The sequence below is a fragment of the Syngnathus scovelli genome, chromosome 5, assembly GCF_024217435.2.
Source record: "Syngnathus scovelli strain Florida chromosome 5, RoL_Ssco_1.2, whole genome shotgun sequence".
Classification (NCBI taxonomy): domain Eukaryota; kingdom Metazoa; phylum Chordata; class Actinopteri; order Syngnathiformes; family Syngnathidae; genus Syngnathus; species Syngnathus scovelli.
The window spans coordinates 9,655,526-9,675,000 of NC_090851.1; the positions used below are offsets into that span (position 1 = coordinate 9,655,526).

Here is a 19,475-nt window from a genome sequence, read left to right on the forward strand (position 1 = left end):
AACCGGTAAACAGTAGAGTTTACGCGTTGCTAGGCAACGTGGCTCGGCCCTCTGCGCACGTCTTGATGGTGAACTTACATGTGACTTCCTTTTGCTCATTAAAGATATTACCGAAAAAATGTTGTTTGAAACGGACAACAAACCTACCGTATATGACCAAATAGCGGATTTTCAGCGGAAACTTCAACTTTTAGGTAAGTTTCGAGGCTGCGGTCATTTGTTGCTACTTCATCGATCAAATCGACTGCAATTATTATTAATACGATACGTGCCGCCGGGCAGAGAGCGACAGGAGTGCCTACTATGAAAGCTCTCAGTCGGCCTTGGAGAAGAACCGCCAGCACATCTTGCAGCTTCGGGAGGAGAACAGGGACCTGAAGAAGAGGGTGTCGGAGGCCGAAGCAGTGAGGACAACAACGAACCTCGACATCCTGACTGAGATCGTATTGATCACAATCGACTGTCGCTTCTCTTTCAGGATGAACAACAACTCGTACAATCGGCCATACACGGCCGAGGGGTGGAAAAGGACACCGGGCCACTAATGTCCGGCAAGGTTGTATGCATGACTGCACCTAGCTTTGTCGTTTTTTGTGATCTGTGGCTTGTCTCACAGATGTAGCTACCTCCATTCTGAAACAAAGGATAAGAAATTAATTCGGGACTGTCATGTAAATCTATCTCCTCAATGTCATGTAAATCTACAAAACTGTCAAAATAAAAATATAAATACAAACAAAAAGTAAAAATATAAATACAAAATTAATTTATATTTCTGTATTTATTTACTACATATTTATATTTATTATATATTTGTTTTACTTTATATTATATATTTTGTTGTTTTTAATTTGAAACACAAATTAATATATTTTAGCAGAACAGTAACAGTCGAAAGTCAGTTGAAAGCCAAAGAATAAGAATGTGTCCTTTCACAATTAAGCAGCTCTGACCATTTAATGGACAGATCGGGGAGGGCAAAAAAACATAACTCAACCCACCATACAGGACAATCTTTCGAGGTATCCCATAAAAATGTTAAAATAAGGCCAAAGTATCTGCATGTGTTTACATTACAAAATGTTTTTTTTGTAATGCAGAGTATTTCCCGCGATCCAAATGAAACCCACCAGCAATAACTGGAACCTAACAGTGGGTTCTCTTGTATTCTTAGGCAGCCCTATCCAAACTTGAACACCGGGTCACGTCCAAGATGAAACGTCTCAACGCGTTGAAGCACGCTACTCAAACTCACCAGCGCCGCCTCGAAGACCTCAAGAGGGAATGCCTCAGACTTGAAGCAATGGGCTTCAACCAAGCACTCTCAGACAAGGAGGAGATTACAATGGTATATTACCTGTTTGCACATGCAAAAACTTTAATCTTTCATATCACTATGATTGAACCAATATTTCATAACAACTAAAACAGTACTGTTAATTATTTACCCTTGCCCTTCAATGACATCTGCAACAAAATAAAAAGATGATTATTAACTTTCATTTTATTTATTTATTTATTTTTATTTATAAAATGTGGCTTCCTCCTTTCAAGCTGAGAAAGTTATGCAGGACTCCTATTCAACTTAGTCAAAGTCAAAGTCAAAGTCAGCTTTATTGTCAAACTTAAGAGGTCTTACAAAATTCCCCATTTACCATTTGGAATGAGAGGACTCTTATGCAGAGAAGAAAAATATGATTTTATGATCTTCTTATCTATCTTATTAAATGTCTTGCTCTCTGTATCTGCAGAAATTGAGGTCACTGCAGAACTGTCTGGAAAAGAACCAGCTCAAGTGCAAGGAAGCAGCAAACATCATGACTAATTACCTAAAACTGAAAAGTCACTTGCAGGTTAGTTGTGGTGAACCTCAAGATGACTTGACAGACCCGCTTCAATGCTTCATCTATCGTTTTTTTGTTGGCAGGAGGAGAGTCTGACTTTCCAGGGTCAGATAGATGATCTAGAAGCAGAAATCATAAAGCATAGGAAAGAAGTGCATGAAGTGCAGGAAATGAACAACAAAGCCCAGCTCTCCAAAGAAACAGCAATTGTAAATTTGTTTTACGCAAACAAAATTTCATGAAATTCACATTATGCTATCGCCACAAATTTGCTGTAAATTTCATTTGTCAATTCAAATCTTTACATATCTTGCTTTAAAGATTTCAAAGCCTACTTAACCTGCATCATCACTGTTGTAAATGTCAAGTTTCTAGATACTCTTGACTGTTTTATGTACATCCTAGGTTGAGTTACAGCAGCAGGAGGAGCGGTTCTACAAGGAGCACCAAGAAAAAGATTATCTTTTAGCCATTTACCGCAAAAGGGTGCAGGAGATTAAAGCCCGTGCTGAAAAGTTAGATGTGAGTCACACAAAATGTCTTATAAAGTCTGTTGGCCTGCATGAGAAAATCGTTGACGCGTGCTCGTGAATCAAATCTAATGAAACGTGCTTAACTAGATCGCTGTGCCCTATAGGCTCAGAGGAAAAACGTACAACAGGATGACTTGAACAATGAAGCTGAGAGTGGTGCTGCCAAGATGGCCCTTGAAATGGAGCAGAGCATCAGCATCTTTGATGAGACCCTGCAAAATATGAAGAATGCCACTGGTTACACAGATACAGAGGTATGTATCGGAAACAGCATCATTTTTATCGCCCCTCCACTTGATTTGTGCAGGTTACCATCAATACAGTCTTTTAATGGGGTGCGCTTGCTCTGTTTGTTACTAATGGGCAAAATAAAGAGATCAGAAAATTGCGAAACTATAGCATTAGCAAATTTCTTCCGTAAATCTTGAGTATATTTGTGTGCCCTGTATGTAGGAGGTCATGAAGCGTTACATCGCCCAGAGGGAGACGCATCGGCATCTGAGCGCAGTGAAAGAAGACAACGAATATATTCTGCAGCAGCTAAAGGAACAGAAGGTGCTCCTGAAGCAACAATTCGAGGCCATGAAGTATACGGGAGAAACACAACTATCGAGGTGAGAAAGTGTATAATAAGCATACTGACATAAACTCAATGGGTACTAGAAGCCAAATCTTTTTCTCCGTTTGTAGTGAGCAGAGGTTGCTGGACGAGTGTGACAAGGAGCTAGTGACGAAGCAGCAGAGTTGTGAAACATCTAAGGAACGTCTGTCTTCCCTTGTCAAAACCATCAGCACTATCCAAGCTGGAGTGGAGCACCTGGCAGACAAACTTAGTCACGTCTCTCTGGTAAAAAAAAAAAAAAAAAACATTAATATGTACAATACATTACCTTCGGCCTCCCCACTCCTTTCTTTGTGATGGCCTGCACCACCAAAATAACATTCAGCACATTAGATGATTTTTATTCACGTGTTGTCTCTTTTGTCCTTGTTGAAGAATGAACCTCCATCAGATATTTCTACCAAATCAGAAGAGTTTGTGGTGTATCTGCTGAATCAGTGTGAGCGCAAGGTGCTCTCACTGCAGAACAAGCTTCAAGGGAAAGATCTCAATGAGATTTCAAAAGACATGGAGGAAGAAGAGGTGAGACACGCGCGCACACGCGCACACACACATACATGCGCACACGCAAAGAAATTAAGATAAAAAAAATACATTTTGAAACAAAAGCTCAATGTAATGAACATTTGTCAACTAAAAGAAAAATACATCATCGTAAAAAAAAAATGCTTTGGAAAAATGAGTTTTCAGTCACCTACAGCAGAATGCATTTGGCTGATGGATAGATAGGCAGACGGATGGACTGACCGACATACAGACACAGAGGCACAAACAAATATTGTATATGACATCTACTGGCTTTTCACAACGTGTATTCTTGTCTAGTTCTATTTTATGATTGAGAAACAACTGCCTGCTTATAACAAGCGAGTCACTGTGTCTGAAGACCAAGAGATGGCCCTCTTAACCAACGGTGAGATTACACAAAAGCACACACTCGGGCGTGCGCACGCACACACTGACTCGTACTGTTGGTTTCAGAGGAGGAGAATGAAGAGGATGACGGCATCCTTTCACGAGAGGCGCTGAAGCGCCGCTCACAGGCTCTGATTGAGTCCATGTCCAACAAGAAATCCTGGAAATTGAAGAAGGGCAAATAAATGAGATCCTGACAGGCAGGGGAGATGTTTGATTAGGTATCGTAGGTAGGTAGGTGCACAAATCACTAAGGTGATTAAATAAAATAAACTATACTATGCTGTAAATAGAATAAAAATAGAATACTTAGGATACTCAAAGATAAAAGAAAATCAAAGATGCATCCTGGAAAAGAAAAATAAGGATATTGGACTTGAAAGTGATGACCTCCAGAACTGATTTAAAGCTTTGTTCTACTCTCTATGCAGTTAGAAGAATGTATTTTTCATTTTTAAATGATCCTTTAGGTTATATGGTGTGTGACGCACAGACATATTTTTGAGGGCGACCCCAGGTCACCAGGAGGTCAAAGTTGACTTTGTTGGTATGGTAAGGGTCGACCTGTGCGTGCATTAGGTGCTCATGCTCAAGGGTTATGTGAAACCTGTTTAAAGTTTGCTTGAGGGTTGCTAGGTGGAGTGACTGTTCATCTACTAAATTTAGAACAATAGTTTAAGAAATATTTGAGCATTACCACAATGATGTTCTGTTTTGAATGCCTCAAACAGCTGTCTCTGAGTCAACCAGATGAGTTTTTACAGTAAATAAAACTCCTTTGACCCCTCCGACTGAGTCACTTGTACAGTAGCCCACATTTGTTTGTGTGTGTGTGTACTCGTTGTATAGTATTTTTGGAGTTGGGTTGTTACGGCTATGAATACAAATGAGTTTCCACTAAGTGAGATGAGAAATGAACTGCGTGCCACTGCGCATATTGACAGGAGAAAACCTGAATTATATCATATTGTTTAATCCCACTTATAAATATATAATATTAATTGTTTAATCTTAATGTGACGGATGGACCATCAATAGGTTTTTGGTCCACATGTATATCAAAACATAACCTGAGGCATAGCTATACTGTATATCAAATCAAGATAAATTAAACAGATTTCATGCGTCAAGCATCAAATGATATATGACATAATATGACCAATACATAAGAATTCATGTAAGTAGTAAAAAGTAATGAAAATTATTTTGTACACTTTGTAATACAGTTCTTAATATTACAGATACAAGAAAATATCAAGAAACATAAGAAGTCAAAAACAAAAACAAAAAAAAGTGAATAATTCACACAATATGCACTTCTTTTTTATTTGTCAAGTGAGCTTTAATGAATATCACTTTCAAACACAAAATATTTTAAACGGTTTTAATTTTGCAGATGTACACTTAGGGATATGAGACTTTACCAACACAATATACAAATCAATGGTTGTAGGGTGTACTTTTTTTATTTAAATATCTTGAAACTGGCAAGCTCCAAGATGATCGAGTACGCGGACCAATCAATGAGGGGAGGCTGTCCCTTGCTGAGATTCTTCACTTCCTGCTTCACAGTTTGAAAAACTATCAAAAGCGTGAATGTTTGTCGTCCCTGTCAATTTAAACAAGCATTGATCCGCTTTCTGCATTTGAAATCACATAACTGTATGCACGTAAGATTTTTTAAGTAGCTTCAGCAGTTTTCTAAGTTAAAAAAAAAACGTCTTCACATGATTTATGAAGAATGACAGGGAGCGTATAGTTAATTGTAATTCGGGAAGCGCTGAGCCAAATCGTTGCGGTATGAACAGGAACATAATGACTATGTAGGAGTGTTCAGCCAAACAGGGAGGAGATCATTCCTCCACAAAGCATCCACAGTGACGCGCAACTCCAGTTCACAGTTGCCCTCAGCTCGATGTGCCGAAACAACTGTTCATCTGCACAGGATTGAAGGACGCGCGTTTTTTCCTAAAGAAGGTGAATATAATATATGTATATATTTAGTGTTTTTAGGCCTTATGTTTCCTATTTCATTGTGCTTTATACGTTTTAAATACTTATATTTCATGTTCGTACAATATATTTACAAGAAATGTAAATATTGTTATTTTTTAGAATTATGTAGCCTATCAAATTTGATTTTGTTTAGGGCCTCACGTAGTACCTAATATTAGTAATAATATATGGTCGGTTCCTGTATTGGTATTTATTAATGGTCTTTGGAAACTTTGGAAAATGTTGGAGTGTTTTTTTGCAAGATAAGTCATCCTATTATGCCATAATGTTCAACGCAAAAGCCAGAATAATTATGGCTTTGCATTGAACATTAGCATCTAAAAAGAAAAAAAAAAGTCAACCAATTTGTTGTCACGACCTCTAGTGCAGTAATTCCCAGCCGTTGTACTGCAGCATATGCCAAGCGATGAGGTGTGCTGCTGCATATGATCCAATTTCATTATTTATGTGAAAAATATTATTTACTATTAGTCTGTCATTATTCATCTATCTGTGCCAGTGCTGTACAGTGACTGATAAAACAATTAAATGTACCACCACTGCCACGAGTGCACAAGTGTGCTGATTTTTTTTTACTAAAATGTGCCTTAGTTCAATGTGCAAAATGGTGCTGCACTTTGTTCTAATTTTTTCCATCTGCACCTCAGATGAGGCAGCAGGTGTGGGAGATATCTACACAGGCGAGTGGGCCTGTGTAGTGTGTGTGTGACATGGTGTGCAACTGTGGGAGATGAGGACCGTTCTTCCGGTGAGCGCAGGCAGTGATGGAGGAGAGTCCTGCAGCCTCCACACAAAGGTGGGCAGGATGAAGAAGATACTGGGGCTAAGGCTGAGTCACTCGGTGGATGCACATATAGATATGGAGCCTGCGGTGCGGCTGAGGAGCTTCCAGCTGTTGGATTCTGCTGAACACTGTGAGGTGAGCTCAACCTGAACTGAAACAGGTCATTGTGGATAGGTGTTAGCTTGCTAATTTTTTGTCAGGATGCTCTCAAAAGTAAAAATTACTGACTTCTCCAGTTCTTCATAAAAGTAGACTGGTTTATGTTTTGTAAAATTGACTTGACAAGATGTTCATTACAGTGCAATATGTTGGGAAGCTAAACCTCCCTTAGATTATTCAGTAAGATTTTTTCTTAGGGAACTCCTGCGTTTATTCCAGTTGAGCACAATGGTGACTCACTCAAAGAAATATTTATCAAATGCTGGTTGGTGTATGGTTTATTTTCAGCTCAGGCAAGCTTTGTAAGCAGGTGGAATGTTTGAGGAAGCACTGCTAACTTTGTGAAATTTCCTGTTCTATGCTTGTCACCTCCTCACCATTCAAGTGACTAATCGGTAATAATTGCTTAGTCTCCCCTTTTGTTTGCAAAGCCCGCATGGGCAAACAAGAAAGGATGATGGTCATTTTCTTGCTTATTCATGGGCAGACTCTCATTAGGGCAACACAAGGCCGCATTGTTGAACTCACAAGTTGCATGCCTGATGAACATTTCATTTTGTCTGTTTGTTAGTGTTGTCATAATGTGTGGCTGTGTTGTATTGTTTTCATTTAGTTTAGACGGGTGCATGGGTGTGTTGAATATAACATCCAACACTTTTTGTTCTTTATCTAAACTTTTCTAAAGGTATCACACAGATATCAATTAATGCACAGTTAATAGTACGCCGAAATGTGTTTCCTGCTGTGTGTGTGTGTCCCTGCCACTCCCCTGACACCACAGGCAGTAACGCAAGCTACTTGCTAGTGCAAAAGTGTCCAAACTGGATTCTTTGGTGGCAGCAACGTGTTAATGATGGCCTGGTACTGGGATAAGCAACTTCTAATGATCACCAGGGCTGAGAAGGTTTTGAAAATAGGCGTGTAAAATTCATTATTTTCAAGCATTTTCATTCTCATTTAGTTGCTGTCATAATTGTTAAATCCACTTATTATGACAATCCGTCAAAATCAGAAATAGGCCTTTGGTTATGTGTAAGCTGAGATCTGTTGGCCTTAACTGAGTACCACATTATCTCACACACAGTCCAAAACTTTATAGGTAGTTCAAATGGTGATTGTTTTTATTGCCTTTTTGTTCAGGGATGTGTTCATAGTCTGATGTTTGCATGGTTAGTTATGAATTAGTTCCCATTTGTCCGCTGTGCTAGCCCCGCCCACATCTGTCACTTCCTTGTACCGCCCCGTGTCACCCAGGTCTCCTTTACCTTTTGGGATTTCCGTTTCTCCTTTCTACTACTGCAACTAAAATGTATTTTAGAGTTTGTAACTTGTAAGAGCGATTCGGATCCCCTTCTTGAATAAACGTGCGCGCCGCCATGCAAAAATGGGAACTGAGGATAAATGGCAGTTATCAATGGTAAGTTAAGCAAAAATAATAATAAAAAACATTTACGTTCTGTTTATTGAGTTGCCATAGTAGATAATCTTTTTTTTTTGCCTGTCTGTGCTCGATCCACGTGGTTTAAAGTTCCATGTCTAACGAGCCGTCGTGTTTCTGTCATCTAACTTTTTGCAAGCTTGAATTAACTTTTTCTGCACGAAGGGGTTATCAGCCACTTTTTGACAGTCACCTTCAATTGTGCTTATTCCAAGCCTTTGTTGTTCATTTTTGCTACTGATATGAAGGTACCGTATTATTATTTTTTCATTCAAAATAAATAAATAAATAAATATATATATATATATATATATATATATATATATATATATATATATATATATATATATATATATATATATATATACACATATACATATATAAAAACTTGGTGCCACCGATCAACAATGTTTTTATTACGCAGTCATCAGGTCACAACCAAATCCCAATAATTGGTTGTTTAGATGACTCTCAAAAGCGCGTTGTTAGAAATGAGTCAGTTTGTCATGAGGTTTGTGCAACATGAGTTGATTTGTCACCTTGTTAAATTGGAGCTCACTTTGTGCGTGGAAAGCATGTTTTGAGTTATTGTTGTTATGCTTAAGAAAACATTTTGCAAACATTTCATTTTTTTCTGCAAAGAGGGAAATTTGTTTTTTTTTTGTTTTTTTTTAAATATTGGTTTCCTAGAAACCTTAGTGCGTGTTGCCTATACACTAACATGAGCACTTGCATTTGCGCTTACAGGACCATGTACAAGAATGGGTTGATGAAGAAGAGAACGGGGCAATATTTGGCATCACGCTACGGCGAGAGCCCGTCATGCCAAGTCCTAACATGCCCATGGCGTCGGACTGCCCGGCCTACAGTTATGCCCACTACCACACAGTAAAGCTGCGCAGACTCAAAGCTGGCACCCTGGAGCACTTGGTCACCCACCTTCTGGATCTCGAACATCAAGAACCTGACTACCTCCATGTTTTCCTCTCCACCTACAGAGCCTTCACCTCTACCAATGATCTCATTGGAATGCTTTTTCTCAGGTAAAACTCTCCTTTTTTTTCTATGCTGGCTTCTGAACTGGGGCAAAAAAAAAAAACATAACCAAAATATTCAACTGCAGTAAACTTAGTATGTAGCAGTGCAGTTCTACAACATTGTAATTTACAAGCGCAGTAGTAAACATTGTTAAATGAATTAGCTATATCCAGATGGCATAGCCCTCTTGTTTTTGCAGCCGATCCTAATATTGTGGCCATTGTTGTTAGCTTGATCTTTTGTAAAATGCATAATCAAAATAATTTGCATTAACAGTCTTTGTACATTGCACGTTTATGTTCCATAATGTTACATTGGATTAGCATTTGCTAAACGGTTGTTCCAGTTCCATGGTCAAACTTCCGCCATCATAAATCATTTTTTTAGACTTGCTCAACCACTATTTGTGTGTGGAAAAAATGTAAAATGCTGGAGGTGCAATACATGTCAGATCCACCGAGTTTAATTCTTTTTTTTTTTTTAAAGGAATTTTAACATTCACTTGCAAAATTGTAATAAGAAACACTTGTGTAATACATATTGTATGACCTGACTTGTGGGTATACCTCACCTGGCTGGACCGCCTGGGAGGTGAGTCATACATCAAGAGTGAAAGAGGCTATTAGATACCTTCTTGACGTCACTCGAGCTATGTGTAACGAAACCTCTATTGAAATGCTGCATGTATCTGTGACACGTCAACAAAGACTTTATTGTGTTTTTCTTCTGTCACCTTCCCCATAGCGCTTCCTTAGTGACGCTCAGTAGATAAAAAAAATAAACAGTATGGCTCCAACGCATTACATTCTAATTTCCAGATGGTTTGATGGATAAGTACCAGACAAGTTTCCCCCACTTATTTTTTTTGTTGCTATTGCTCTGAGGGTCAGATGCCAGTACAAGTCTAGATGTAATGTTTTTTCTCAAACAGTCACCCTCATACCGGTGCTGCTGATGGCAACACGTTTGCTATCGTGCAGAGGACACTCCTGGAACAGAATTTTGCTTTGTCCCACAGGATTTGTTGTTAAATTGAACGAAACCTGCATTTCATCCAAGGATTGTTATGATGACATTAATTCTAGACGGACACCTTTGTCTGTTAACATCCACAAGGCAAATGTTTTGCTTTGGAAACTCCTGTAATACTCTGCATCCTGCTGACCAGATGCAGAGTAATACACGGCATATCCAAATAATCCTAAAGAACACTGGCATAATTCATTCTGAACATCACAATAAGTTGTACACTAAAATGGATTTCAAGCATTGCCTACCCAAGTTCTGACCATCCCTTTCCAATTTCTTCAATTGTGAATGTTAATACTTTAACTGTCAACAGATAAAATGGTAAAGCGGAGGTGATTTTGTAGTTCAATCACGTGAGATGATGAAAAAATTACAAAAATATGTTTCTATTTGAATAATGAATCCTGTTTCCTCTCTCTTCTTACAGTGATGACGCAAACCCAATATGCTCGCAAAGGTGACTGCTTCATTCATGAACTTCATTCATTTGGATTTGCCAATAGTCAACACAAATTGGGCTTCATTATGTATCTGAATTCAAACTATGACAATATCAGGAAAAAATCCGACTGAGCTCATTTGCCTTATTTCCTTCTTCCAGTGCTTTGTTCCCAGTAATCAAGCTGTGGTTGAGGGAATACCATGCAGACTTCCATGAGCCCCCTCAATACCAGTCTCTGCGGCTCCTATGTGCTAACTTGCGCCGGCGTGTCTGCTTCAGACGCTTGGCTCAGACCGCAGAGCGTCTGCTCAAGTCGTTCCAGGAACAAGGTAGACGAGACCTCTAGTTGTGTAACTGGCTATAATGAACTGCTTATACGCTCAGCAATCAACACAGACGCTACAATCGTACCATTTTGCTTTGTCGTGCATTGTCTTAAAAAAACAGCATGGTGCCAGCAGGTACTGGTTAGCCCCAAGAAAAACATGAGTAACCCATGGTTTTGTTCTAAAAATAGTGTAATGGGACATTGTGACTTACTAAGAAAAATTAATACATACTACCACTACTACTAATAATAATTCGTGTAACATTTATTTATTTGTTTCTTTGAGCTTAACATGGTACTTGTCTCTTAATGTACCAAATAATTTTCTTTAATAAACAAATCTTGTGTTCACCAAGGAAATATACATTTTTTTTCCTTTTCATTACTCAAACATTGACATTCTAGTGCTGTAATTTTAATATTGTGGTAATATTTTTGCTCACGGTTAGCATACTGTCATCATCGAATGAATGCCTAAAATGGAATTACAATAGTTTGTACAGGAATTCTGACGAATGTAACATCTTTTTGTCACAGCAATGATGTCATTGTAATTACTGTATTCTGTTTCCTTTTGGTAATTGACATCTTCACCGCGAGTGGCCTGTTTTAATATGTTTTTATGTCATTCACGCTTACGTACGTGTTTAACAGATCCCAGCCAATTTGCGTCGGTGGAGGACAAAGTGCTGCCGTGCAAAGAGGAAGACAGAGACATCTTTATGAACTTCCCTGTCACTGATGTAGCAGAGCAGCTCACCAGATTGGACATGGTGGGTTCTCTCACCACTTATTGCATCGTATTGACAGATTCTATGTGTTAAAATTTCTCTGTTTCTTTGAAGGAACTTTTTGTCCAAGTGGTACCGTTCCACTGCCTGGGCTGTGTGTGGTCACAACGCGACAAGAAAGAAAACCGCAGTCTGGCACCCACCGTCCGTGCCACCATTTCCCAGTTCAATGCAGTCACCAACCTCGTCATCACTTCGTTGCTTTGCCCGTCTTCTCCGAGCCCCTCCACTTCCTCTCCCATTTCATCATCCAGCTCATCAAGCTTCCTCTTCCCTTCGAGTGCCCCGGGCCTAGCTCACCCCTCTCACACCAGTCCTTGCTTTCGAGCGCGCATCCTTGAGTGGTGGATCAATGTGGCACAGGTCAGTGTGGGAATGAAGCATGCAGAAATGACTTTGTCAAAGAGACAGAAGCGTAGTCCATCCATTCTCATACTAGCTTCTTTGTAGGCGTGCAGACAGCTGAAGAATTTTTCTTCCTTATGGGCCATCCTGTCCGCCCTGCAGTCCAATGCTGTATATCGCCTCAAGAAGACCTGGATGGCTGTCAGCAAGTAGGCAACCTTCAAAACTACTCTATTGGAAAATAATACCACTCAAAACATTTAAAGAAGTGGAACATGTTAAATGGGATTTTGTATATTTTTTTTAATTACCAATTAAAGTGAGCCATCTAGATCAGCTCTATATCAAACTTGGTTCGGCACTTCAGCTTTTAGAAAGAAACTGAATGTGTTAAAGAAATACAGTTGTAACCCTAACCCTAACCACACAAATTAAAGACAAAAGTGACCCTTACTGATGAAAGCCGAGCCATTGGTAAAAATATGGAAATACAGCATTTTGAACTTGCATTTTATAACTTTGGTCAAGGTCAGCTCAGGAGAGCAGTCAACAAAGTCTTCATGTCTGTTTCCAGGGAATGCATGGCTACCTTCAAGCATCTGTGTGAGACTTTTCCTGACGAGAACTGTGTGCTGGCCAACCGGGAGATCCTGACAGAGGCAAGTAACAGTGTGTACTTGGATACTACTCCCAGAATGGAAACTGTGTTTATTTCTTTATTTTGCTTAACAAGTGTCATGTGTGGGAGATTGGCTTCAATGGTGTTGGTTATACCGCATGCTGTCCGATAAGACATACGAGATAGACTTTTGATACGTCATTTATTTTAGAATATGTTTTGAAATATTATGCAGAACAAAGAAAGAGACTTTTTAAATATAACAGTTCCCATGTTTGTGGTGTGCTTGTCTTCATAACTTATGTATGCAAATGATACAAATGCAGTGTGCACCTAATCATTATGTGGACTTGTACGTAACTGTGTACAAGGTGCCATTGCCAGCTGGATCGTCTTGTCCACGCAATTCCTTTTATATTTATGTTGCTTTATTTTACGTCTTTTGATGAATTTCCAAGCTCCAATTTCATCTGTTTGTCAGCCTCTATTATTCTCTGTGTTGGTGTATGTGCACAAGAACTTTGTTAGAGTATTAAGTGAGGATGCCTTTATCAGCAACCATAGAAATATCAACACTGAATGCGAGTCCCTTTCCTGACTCACCCTTTCACACCCAGCAACACCCTGTCAGCAGGTGCTCAAGCAGGGAAAGAACAATTATGTAATGTCGGCTGTGTTGTCATCAACCACACCCTGCATTTTGTCACATGGGCATCCTGAGGGCCATTATAGTTTTCAATCAAAGCTGACTTGTGATTTTGCTACAGGCTGGGAGTCAGCAAGAGGTCAGTGTCAGTTCTGGGTCGCCCCTGCTCAGTTCCAAACAGATGGTAAGTAAGGGTGAACAATTCATCCACGACAATAAAATATGGTTTTATGTTCTCCACGATCCAATCCTTTTCTTTTCCTTGGAGCAACTAAACATTGCCTCGTTGTCTTTAGAAGCATAAAGATGGAATTGTACCGTACTTGGGCTCCTACCTGACTGTCCTCACTATGTTAGACACAGCTCTCCCTGATTCTGTAGAGGTGAGTAGAAATTGCACAAGCAAGACCACCTATTTAATTTTTATTAAATATTAATTGTTCATTTAATTTTACATGCAGTTTTTAACACTTGTTCTCTCCTGTCCAAAGGGTGGACTGATCAACTTTGAGAAGCGCAGGCGGGTAGGTTATGCCCCCTTGTGGTGGCTCACTTTATTTTTTTTTTGTCACATTGCCGCTGACATCGTTAATTTTCTCAAATTCATAATGTTGCCTTTTTCTCAATGTTTGCTTTAGGAGTTTGAGATTCTGTCCCAGATTCGTCAACTGCAAGCTTCCTGTTCCCAATACCAGATTCCGGCAAACCCTCGCATAACCAACTGGCTGCAGGCGCACACGCTCCTTCTCACTGATCAGGAGAGGTTAGACACATTGCATTGTTGGCAATACGATGCGGGGACAAACAAGGGACACAGTCATGCTGATGACTCATCTTTTTCCTCTGGCTTGAAGTTATGAACTGTCTCGTGAGCTGGAACCTCCTGTTGATCCGTGTCCTACTTCTCCCAATGTATGGAGCAGTCGTTTGCTGCCAAAGAAGCTCCCTTCGTAAGTGTAGTGCTTTTCTTCAAATTATGTGCTGCAGTCTTTATGTCTGTCCATAGTCCAGACCAATAGCTACTGCGACTTCATGTACGGGTTGAACTTTTAATTCACTATTTTGTGGCCGCTAGAGGGAGACCTCGTTCTACACTGGTTAAATTTCTTTAGGCTGGCCACTTGAGCCAGGCACCATTTACAGGGCACAACCACAAGTGTATTAAATACGGCTGCCATTATAATACAGTGTTGTTTGACATCAATATAAATTAAATGCTTACTTGCTATGTCAGTTTTATTATACTGTATTGCTCAATGTATTAAGGGGGGAGGGGGTAGTGTATACAGCTCTTTTTCTTGTAAGAGAAAGCACAGATGACCTTTTGTATGCAGGTCACAAGCAACCAGTGATGGTTCTCAAGGAAAGAAGACTCATGCTGACCAGATGAGTGTGTCGTCTTCGAGCTCCAGCGGTTCTGACATGGATGACCTCGTTGTCCCTCATCTGTCCCCACTCAGGCTCATAATCCAGGTAAACTCACTTGACATCGTCTCTGTGTGTACATTTGAAATGATGCCACCAACAATTGATACTGATTGAAACACTTTTTTTATGAATTTATTTTTTGTTATTTATTTTATATATTTGTTTATTTTCAATGTCATATTACAGTAATGGGCAGGTAATGAAGCATTTACTTGGCTGTTTAATTTCACAGTAGATACTCCAGAGATGCAGAAAATGCGTATTTTTCCGTAAAACACTACTCACAAAGTTAGGGATATTGGACTTTGAGGTGAAATTTCAGGATGAACCTAAAATAGGTTACAGGTAAATTTAAATGGACTTCTCTAAACTTTAGATTACATGTCTGTTGAGTATTACGGTGCCTCTCACACCACTTGCTGGTCTCTAACGTGGAGGCGAAGGGCAAAACAAATGCAAATGTTTGTTCCATGATTGCGTTATTGGACCAATACGTTTCTGAGAATGTCCACATTGTCCAGCGTTTCAGGTTGCAGTGACCTTTGTGTCTGTCCTGAAAGGTCACTCCAAAGCCAAAACTTTTTAATGAGTAATGTGTGTCGGCTTAGACTAACCAAGAACGCTTTTCAAAAACGTTTGTTCAATTTCTTCCATCCACAGTCCCTCTCCAGCTCAATGCACAACATCACCGAAGACTACGGCACGATGTCCTCCTCCTGTTCCTCCTCCTCTTCACCCATGCTCTCCAGCTCCTCCTGCAGCTCCTCCCATCCCGACCTGAGCTGCTCCTCTTTGGCGCTGAGGCCAGACTCCTCCTCATCCAGTGTCCCACCGCAGTCCGTGCTGCCCGTCTACAACAAACAGCTAGCCGATTCGTGTATCATAAGAGTCAGCATGGAGTGTGTCAACAATGGCAACGTCTACAAAAGCCTTCTGGTGAGAGAGAGCTTCTATACAGTATTTGCCACCGCTAGCTTTTTTGTTTCAATATTTTTTTTCGTCATTTAGACGTCGTAAAACAGTGAGGTAGAACACAAGCTTGATTGTGCAACAAAATTGGAGGGTACATGTGGGATGAAATGTATACAGTTTGGAACAAGCAAAAATAAAAGCTATGGTATCACAGCTTGAGGACTAAACGACCTTATTGTTAAGAGCAGCAACATCGGTAGTTTAATCACAATGGTACGTGATTGTTGCAGTATCGAAAATGGTGTGGTACAATGTGTCATTTCTGACAAATCACTTTTCTCAGCTGACCAGTCAGGATCACACACCTCAAGTCATTCAGAGGGCTTTGGAGAAACACAACCTGGAGGACACGTTCAGCTGTCAGGACTTTACCCTCTGCCAGATGCTTAACAATGGAAATGGTATGATTTAATACAATTTGAGAAGGTCGCAATCATTTTAGCGAAAATATATGTAGTGCGAGTAGGCTTCAGACCAACCTTAGAATAGTTTGGCATTTGGGGATTTTTCATTATAGTTCGTTTTTATGTAGCTTTTGTTTTTTTTAATTTTGATCATCTTTATTAAGTTTTCAGAGCATTTTTTCAAAATATTTAATTTTAGTTGAGTTTATCTTAACTTTAGTTTTACTTTTTAGTGGTTTTTAATTTGTAGTATTTGTCATGTGCATGATTAAATAAACATCACAGTAAATATTGTGTCATAACAATCCAACAAAAAATATTTGGAAAAAGCTACTGTCCATATATCTTGAGATATGTAAGGGGAAGATCATCATGACATGCTTGTGTTTCAGAGCTCCACATCCCTGACAACGCCAACGTGTATTATGCCTTGTGCACCTCCGCCAACTATGACTTTGTCCTGCACCAGCGCTGGAAGAGCCACAGGAAACATTGGGGCTCCCTCTCCAGTCCAGGAATTCCACACAGTGAACGCCACACAAAGTGACAAGCGTCAGTCTTCAGAGTTGAATCTGTCAAGGAGAGCCCAAACTCACAGCAGTTTCGTTTTGGCTTGACGCGCGAGCCACCCTGAGAGCTTTGCTCAGATGTCCTCTGTCAGTGGCTGGGCCCCTTTCAACCTTTTCGACATCAGACCTGCTCCAGTTTCTCACAGAAATGTGTTTGCACAAGTAGTAGAAGAAAATGTCTGAATTGCACGCAGCAAATGGACGCTAGCTGCTCGTTGCAAACTGCGCCACGATTGGAATTCGTGCAAGTAGACATCTGTCTTGACCATTGACATCTGCATTTAGTATTTATTTTCTTCTTCTTTATACTTTTTTTATGTAACTTAAAACCAACCTTAGTGTTGAAACTATCAGTATTCCACTTTGCCACATTGTTGTGTAAATTTGTATGCGACACCCCCCTTTTAATTTATTTTTAGACACGAGCTGACTAGTTCTAAAGATAAAAGCTAATGCATGCCATTGCCAAGTGAAGGAGATGATGTGATTTTGCAGTTTTGCTCTTACGAGGTTGCCTGATGGTTGATTGAGGTGATGCCATTAGTCTAAGTCTGCATCCTTCATCTGTAATGCTGTGAACGCGGTGTGCATGAAGGATGTTTTTTGTATGTGAAAGATGAAGAGTCTCAGTAAGTAAAAGGATATGCCAGTGATGTTAAAATCTTGTTTTTAAAACTGTTCACGGTGATTGCCAACCTGGTTTACAAGGAGTTTTGAAACACTGGTGAATAACATGCAGGATTTTTCATCACTGCCTGAAGCGTGAAGGTGTTTTTTTTTTTCTGTAGTTTTAATTTGACTGTTTGTACACTGATGTTAGCTTATATCTAATTATATTGATATTTTCTTTTTACATTTTCCCAAGCTCTTGGTAATTTGAAATACTAATAAAACCATTATTTATTCTAGAGACTGCATTGTATTGACTACTTTAGTCTAAAAAGAAAGCCTCCTAAACCGACTGATTACTTGACCACCAATCACTGTGCACTGCTTAGGCAAAAGCAATGGGATCCCTGTCAACTGAAAACAGAATAAATGACTGAAAATTATATTGTTTAAAGTAACAAACAAAATCTATTAGGACACTTGTCCAATACACCCACAGAAAATGAAAAACAAACTAAAAATTCCATTTGTTTTACATAACGTGTACGCATATATACGCCTAAATAGTGTCATCCAATATATCTACTGCAATTTCACATTAGATTGCTGGTTTGAAATTTACTTTGATCATTATTATTTTAATAAACATTAAAACCTGTTAAAACTTGTCTGGTGTTTTATTCCTTGTTTTTATTTTTTGGGCATGAAAACAAAAATCTGACATTTGGTTAACTGCTTTTTATGACAATATGTACATATATGTAGAAAAAATGCATAAAGTTATTAGGTACACCTAAAGATGGTGGTGTACCTAATGGAGCGTCCGTGTGACGCCACAGATCAACCAGCCAATCAGGAGGTGGGGGTGAAGGCGGGTTTGGCATTTTTCACTTTCAGTTCAGCTTTGGCCAGGATTTTTCCCTAATGAAGTGGCCTGTTATTAGGTACACCTGAAAATGGGGGCGTACCTACAGATCAAACAGCCAATCAGAAAGTGGAGGTGAGGGCGGGTGTGGCACTTTTCACTTAAACCAGGGGTGTCTACCTCCAGTCCTCGAGGGGCCGCGTTCCAATATGTTTTCCAGGTTACCCTCGTTAAACACACCTGCGTGAAAACTTTTAGCTCATTTCACGTTCTGCAGGAGCTAAAACTTTTCACGCAGGTGCACTTAACGAGGGAATCTTGGAAAACATGTTGGAATGCGGCCCCGAGGACTAGAGCTTGACACATGTGACCTTTGACCATGATATTTCCCTAATAAAGTGGCCTGTTATTAGGTACACTTGAAAATGGCGGTGTACCTAATGGATTGTCCAAGTGACGTCGCAGATCAAACAGCCAATCAGAAAGTGGGGGTGAGGCACGTTTCACTTTCATTTAAGCTTTGACCATGATTTTTCCCTAATGAAATGGCCTGTTATTAGGAACACCTGAAAATGGCCGTGTACCTAATAGAGTGTCCGAGTGACGTCACAGATCAAACAGCCAATCAGGAGGTGGAGATGACTTAAGCTTTTTCCCTAATGAAGTGGCCTGTGATTAGATCCACCTCATGGCCACTTTCTAAAGTCACCAATTCTAAAAGTAGGTTTTGATATACGCACACACCTGGGATCGAACCAAGTTACTTCCGAGCAAGCGCCCGTGTCACTAACCAGTCGGCTGTTCAGACCTGACAGCCCAGGTTCGTCTGCACTTTTTTGTACTAGTGATGTGCATTCCAGTAAAGTGAGCTGAATCTTTAGAATCGGTTCACTCAAAATTTTTGTTCAAAAGAATCGTTCGCCGAATCGTTTGCTACACTTTCTTATTTATTATTCTTTTATTTATTTTTTTACCTCGAGTAGTGTACCTATTGAAGTCGACACGTTCACTGACTGATCCGTTGATGCACGGGAAGGCAGTTCACCCAATGACTCGTTTGCGAACGGGAAAGTCAGGAT

The 19,475-nt window shown here is 39.7% G+C and overlaps 2 protein-coding genes across 5 annotated transcripts; both read left to right on the plus strand.

The window, feature by feature from the left end:
• The first annotated feature begins 1 nt into the window (after position 1).
• On the plus strand, positions 2–4,702 carry odad3 (outer dynein arm docking complex subunit 3). The gene is made up of 13 exons (XM_049719929.2): positions 2–194; positions 283–404; positions 479–556; positions 1,175–1,348; positions 1,752–1,853; positions 1,928–2,053; positions 2,250–2,366; positions 2,482–2,631; positions 2,831–2,991; positions 3,068–3,224; positions 3,375–3,521; positions 3,825–3,912; positions 3,981–4,702. Exons 1-13 carry the CDS (start codon positions 119–121, stop codon positions 4,097–4,099), a joined length of 1,617 nt encoding a protein of 538 aa, XP_049575886.1. The 5' UTR covers positions 2–118; the 3' UTR covers positions 4,100–4,702.
• A 1,039-nt stretch (positions 4,703–5,741) lies between these two features.
• rgl3a (ral guanine nucleotide dissociation stimulator-like 3a) lies at positions 5,742–17,830 on the plus strand. Of its 4 annotated transcripts, none has more exons than XM_049719924.1 (18): positions 5,742–5,891; positions 6,578–6,849; positions 9,059–9,354; positions 10,806–10,835; positions 10,980–11,149; positions 11,803–11,921; positions 11,994–12,302; positions 12,390–12,493; positions 12,859–12,943; positions 13,671–13,733; positions 13,846–13,932; positions 14,041–14,073; positions 14,188–14,312; positions 14,404–14,499; positions 14,884–15,022; positions 15,638–15,913; positions 16,233–16,350; positions 16,746–17,830. In XM_049719924.1, exons 2-18 carry the CDS (start codon positions 6,661–6,663, stop codon positions 16,898–16,900), a joined length of 2,394 nt encoding a protein of 797 aa, XP_049575881.1. In that variant the 5' UTR covers positions 5,742–5,891; positions 6,578–6,660; the 3' UTR covers positions 16,901–17,830. The 4 variants fall into 4 exon arrangements, with proteins under 4 accessions (XP_049575881.1, XP_049575882.1, XP_068506813.1 ...); XM_049719925.1 differs by having other exon boundaries at positions 13,849–13,932; XM_068650712.1 differs by having other exon boundaries at positions 5,789–5,891; positions 6,689–6,849.
• Positions 17,831–19,475: the final 1,645 nt, after the last annotated feature.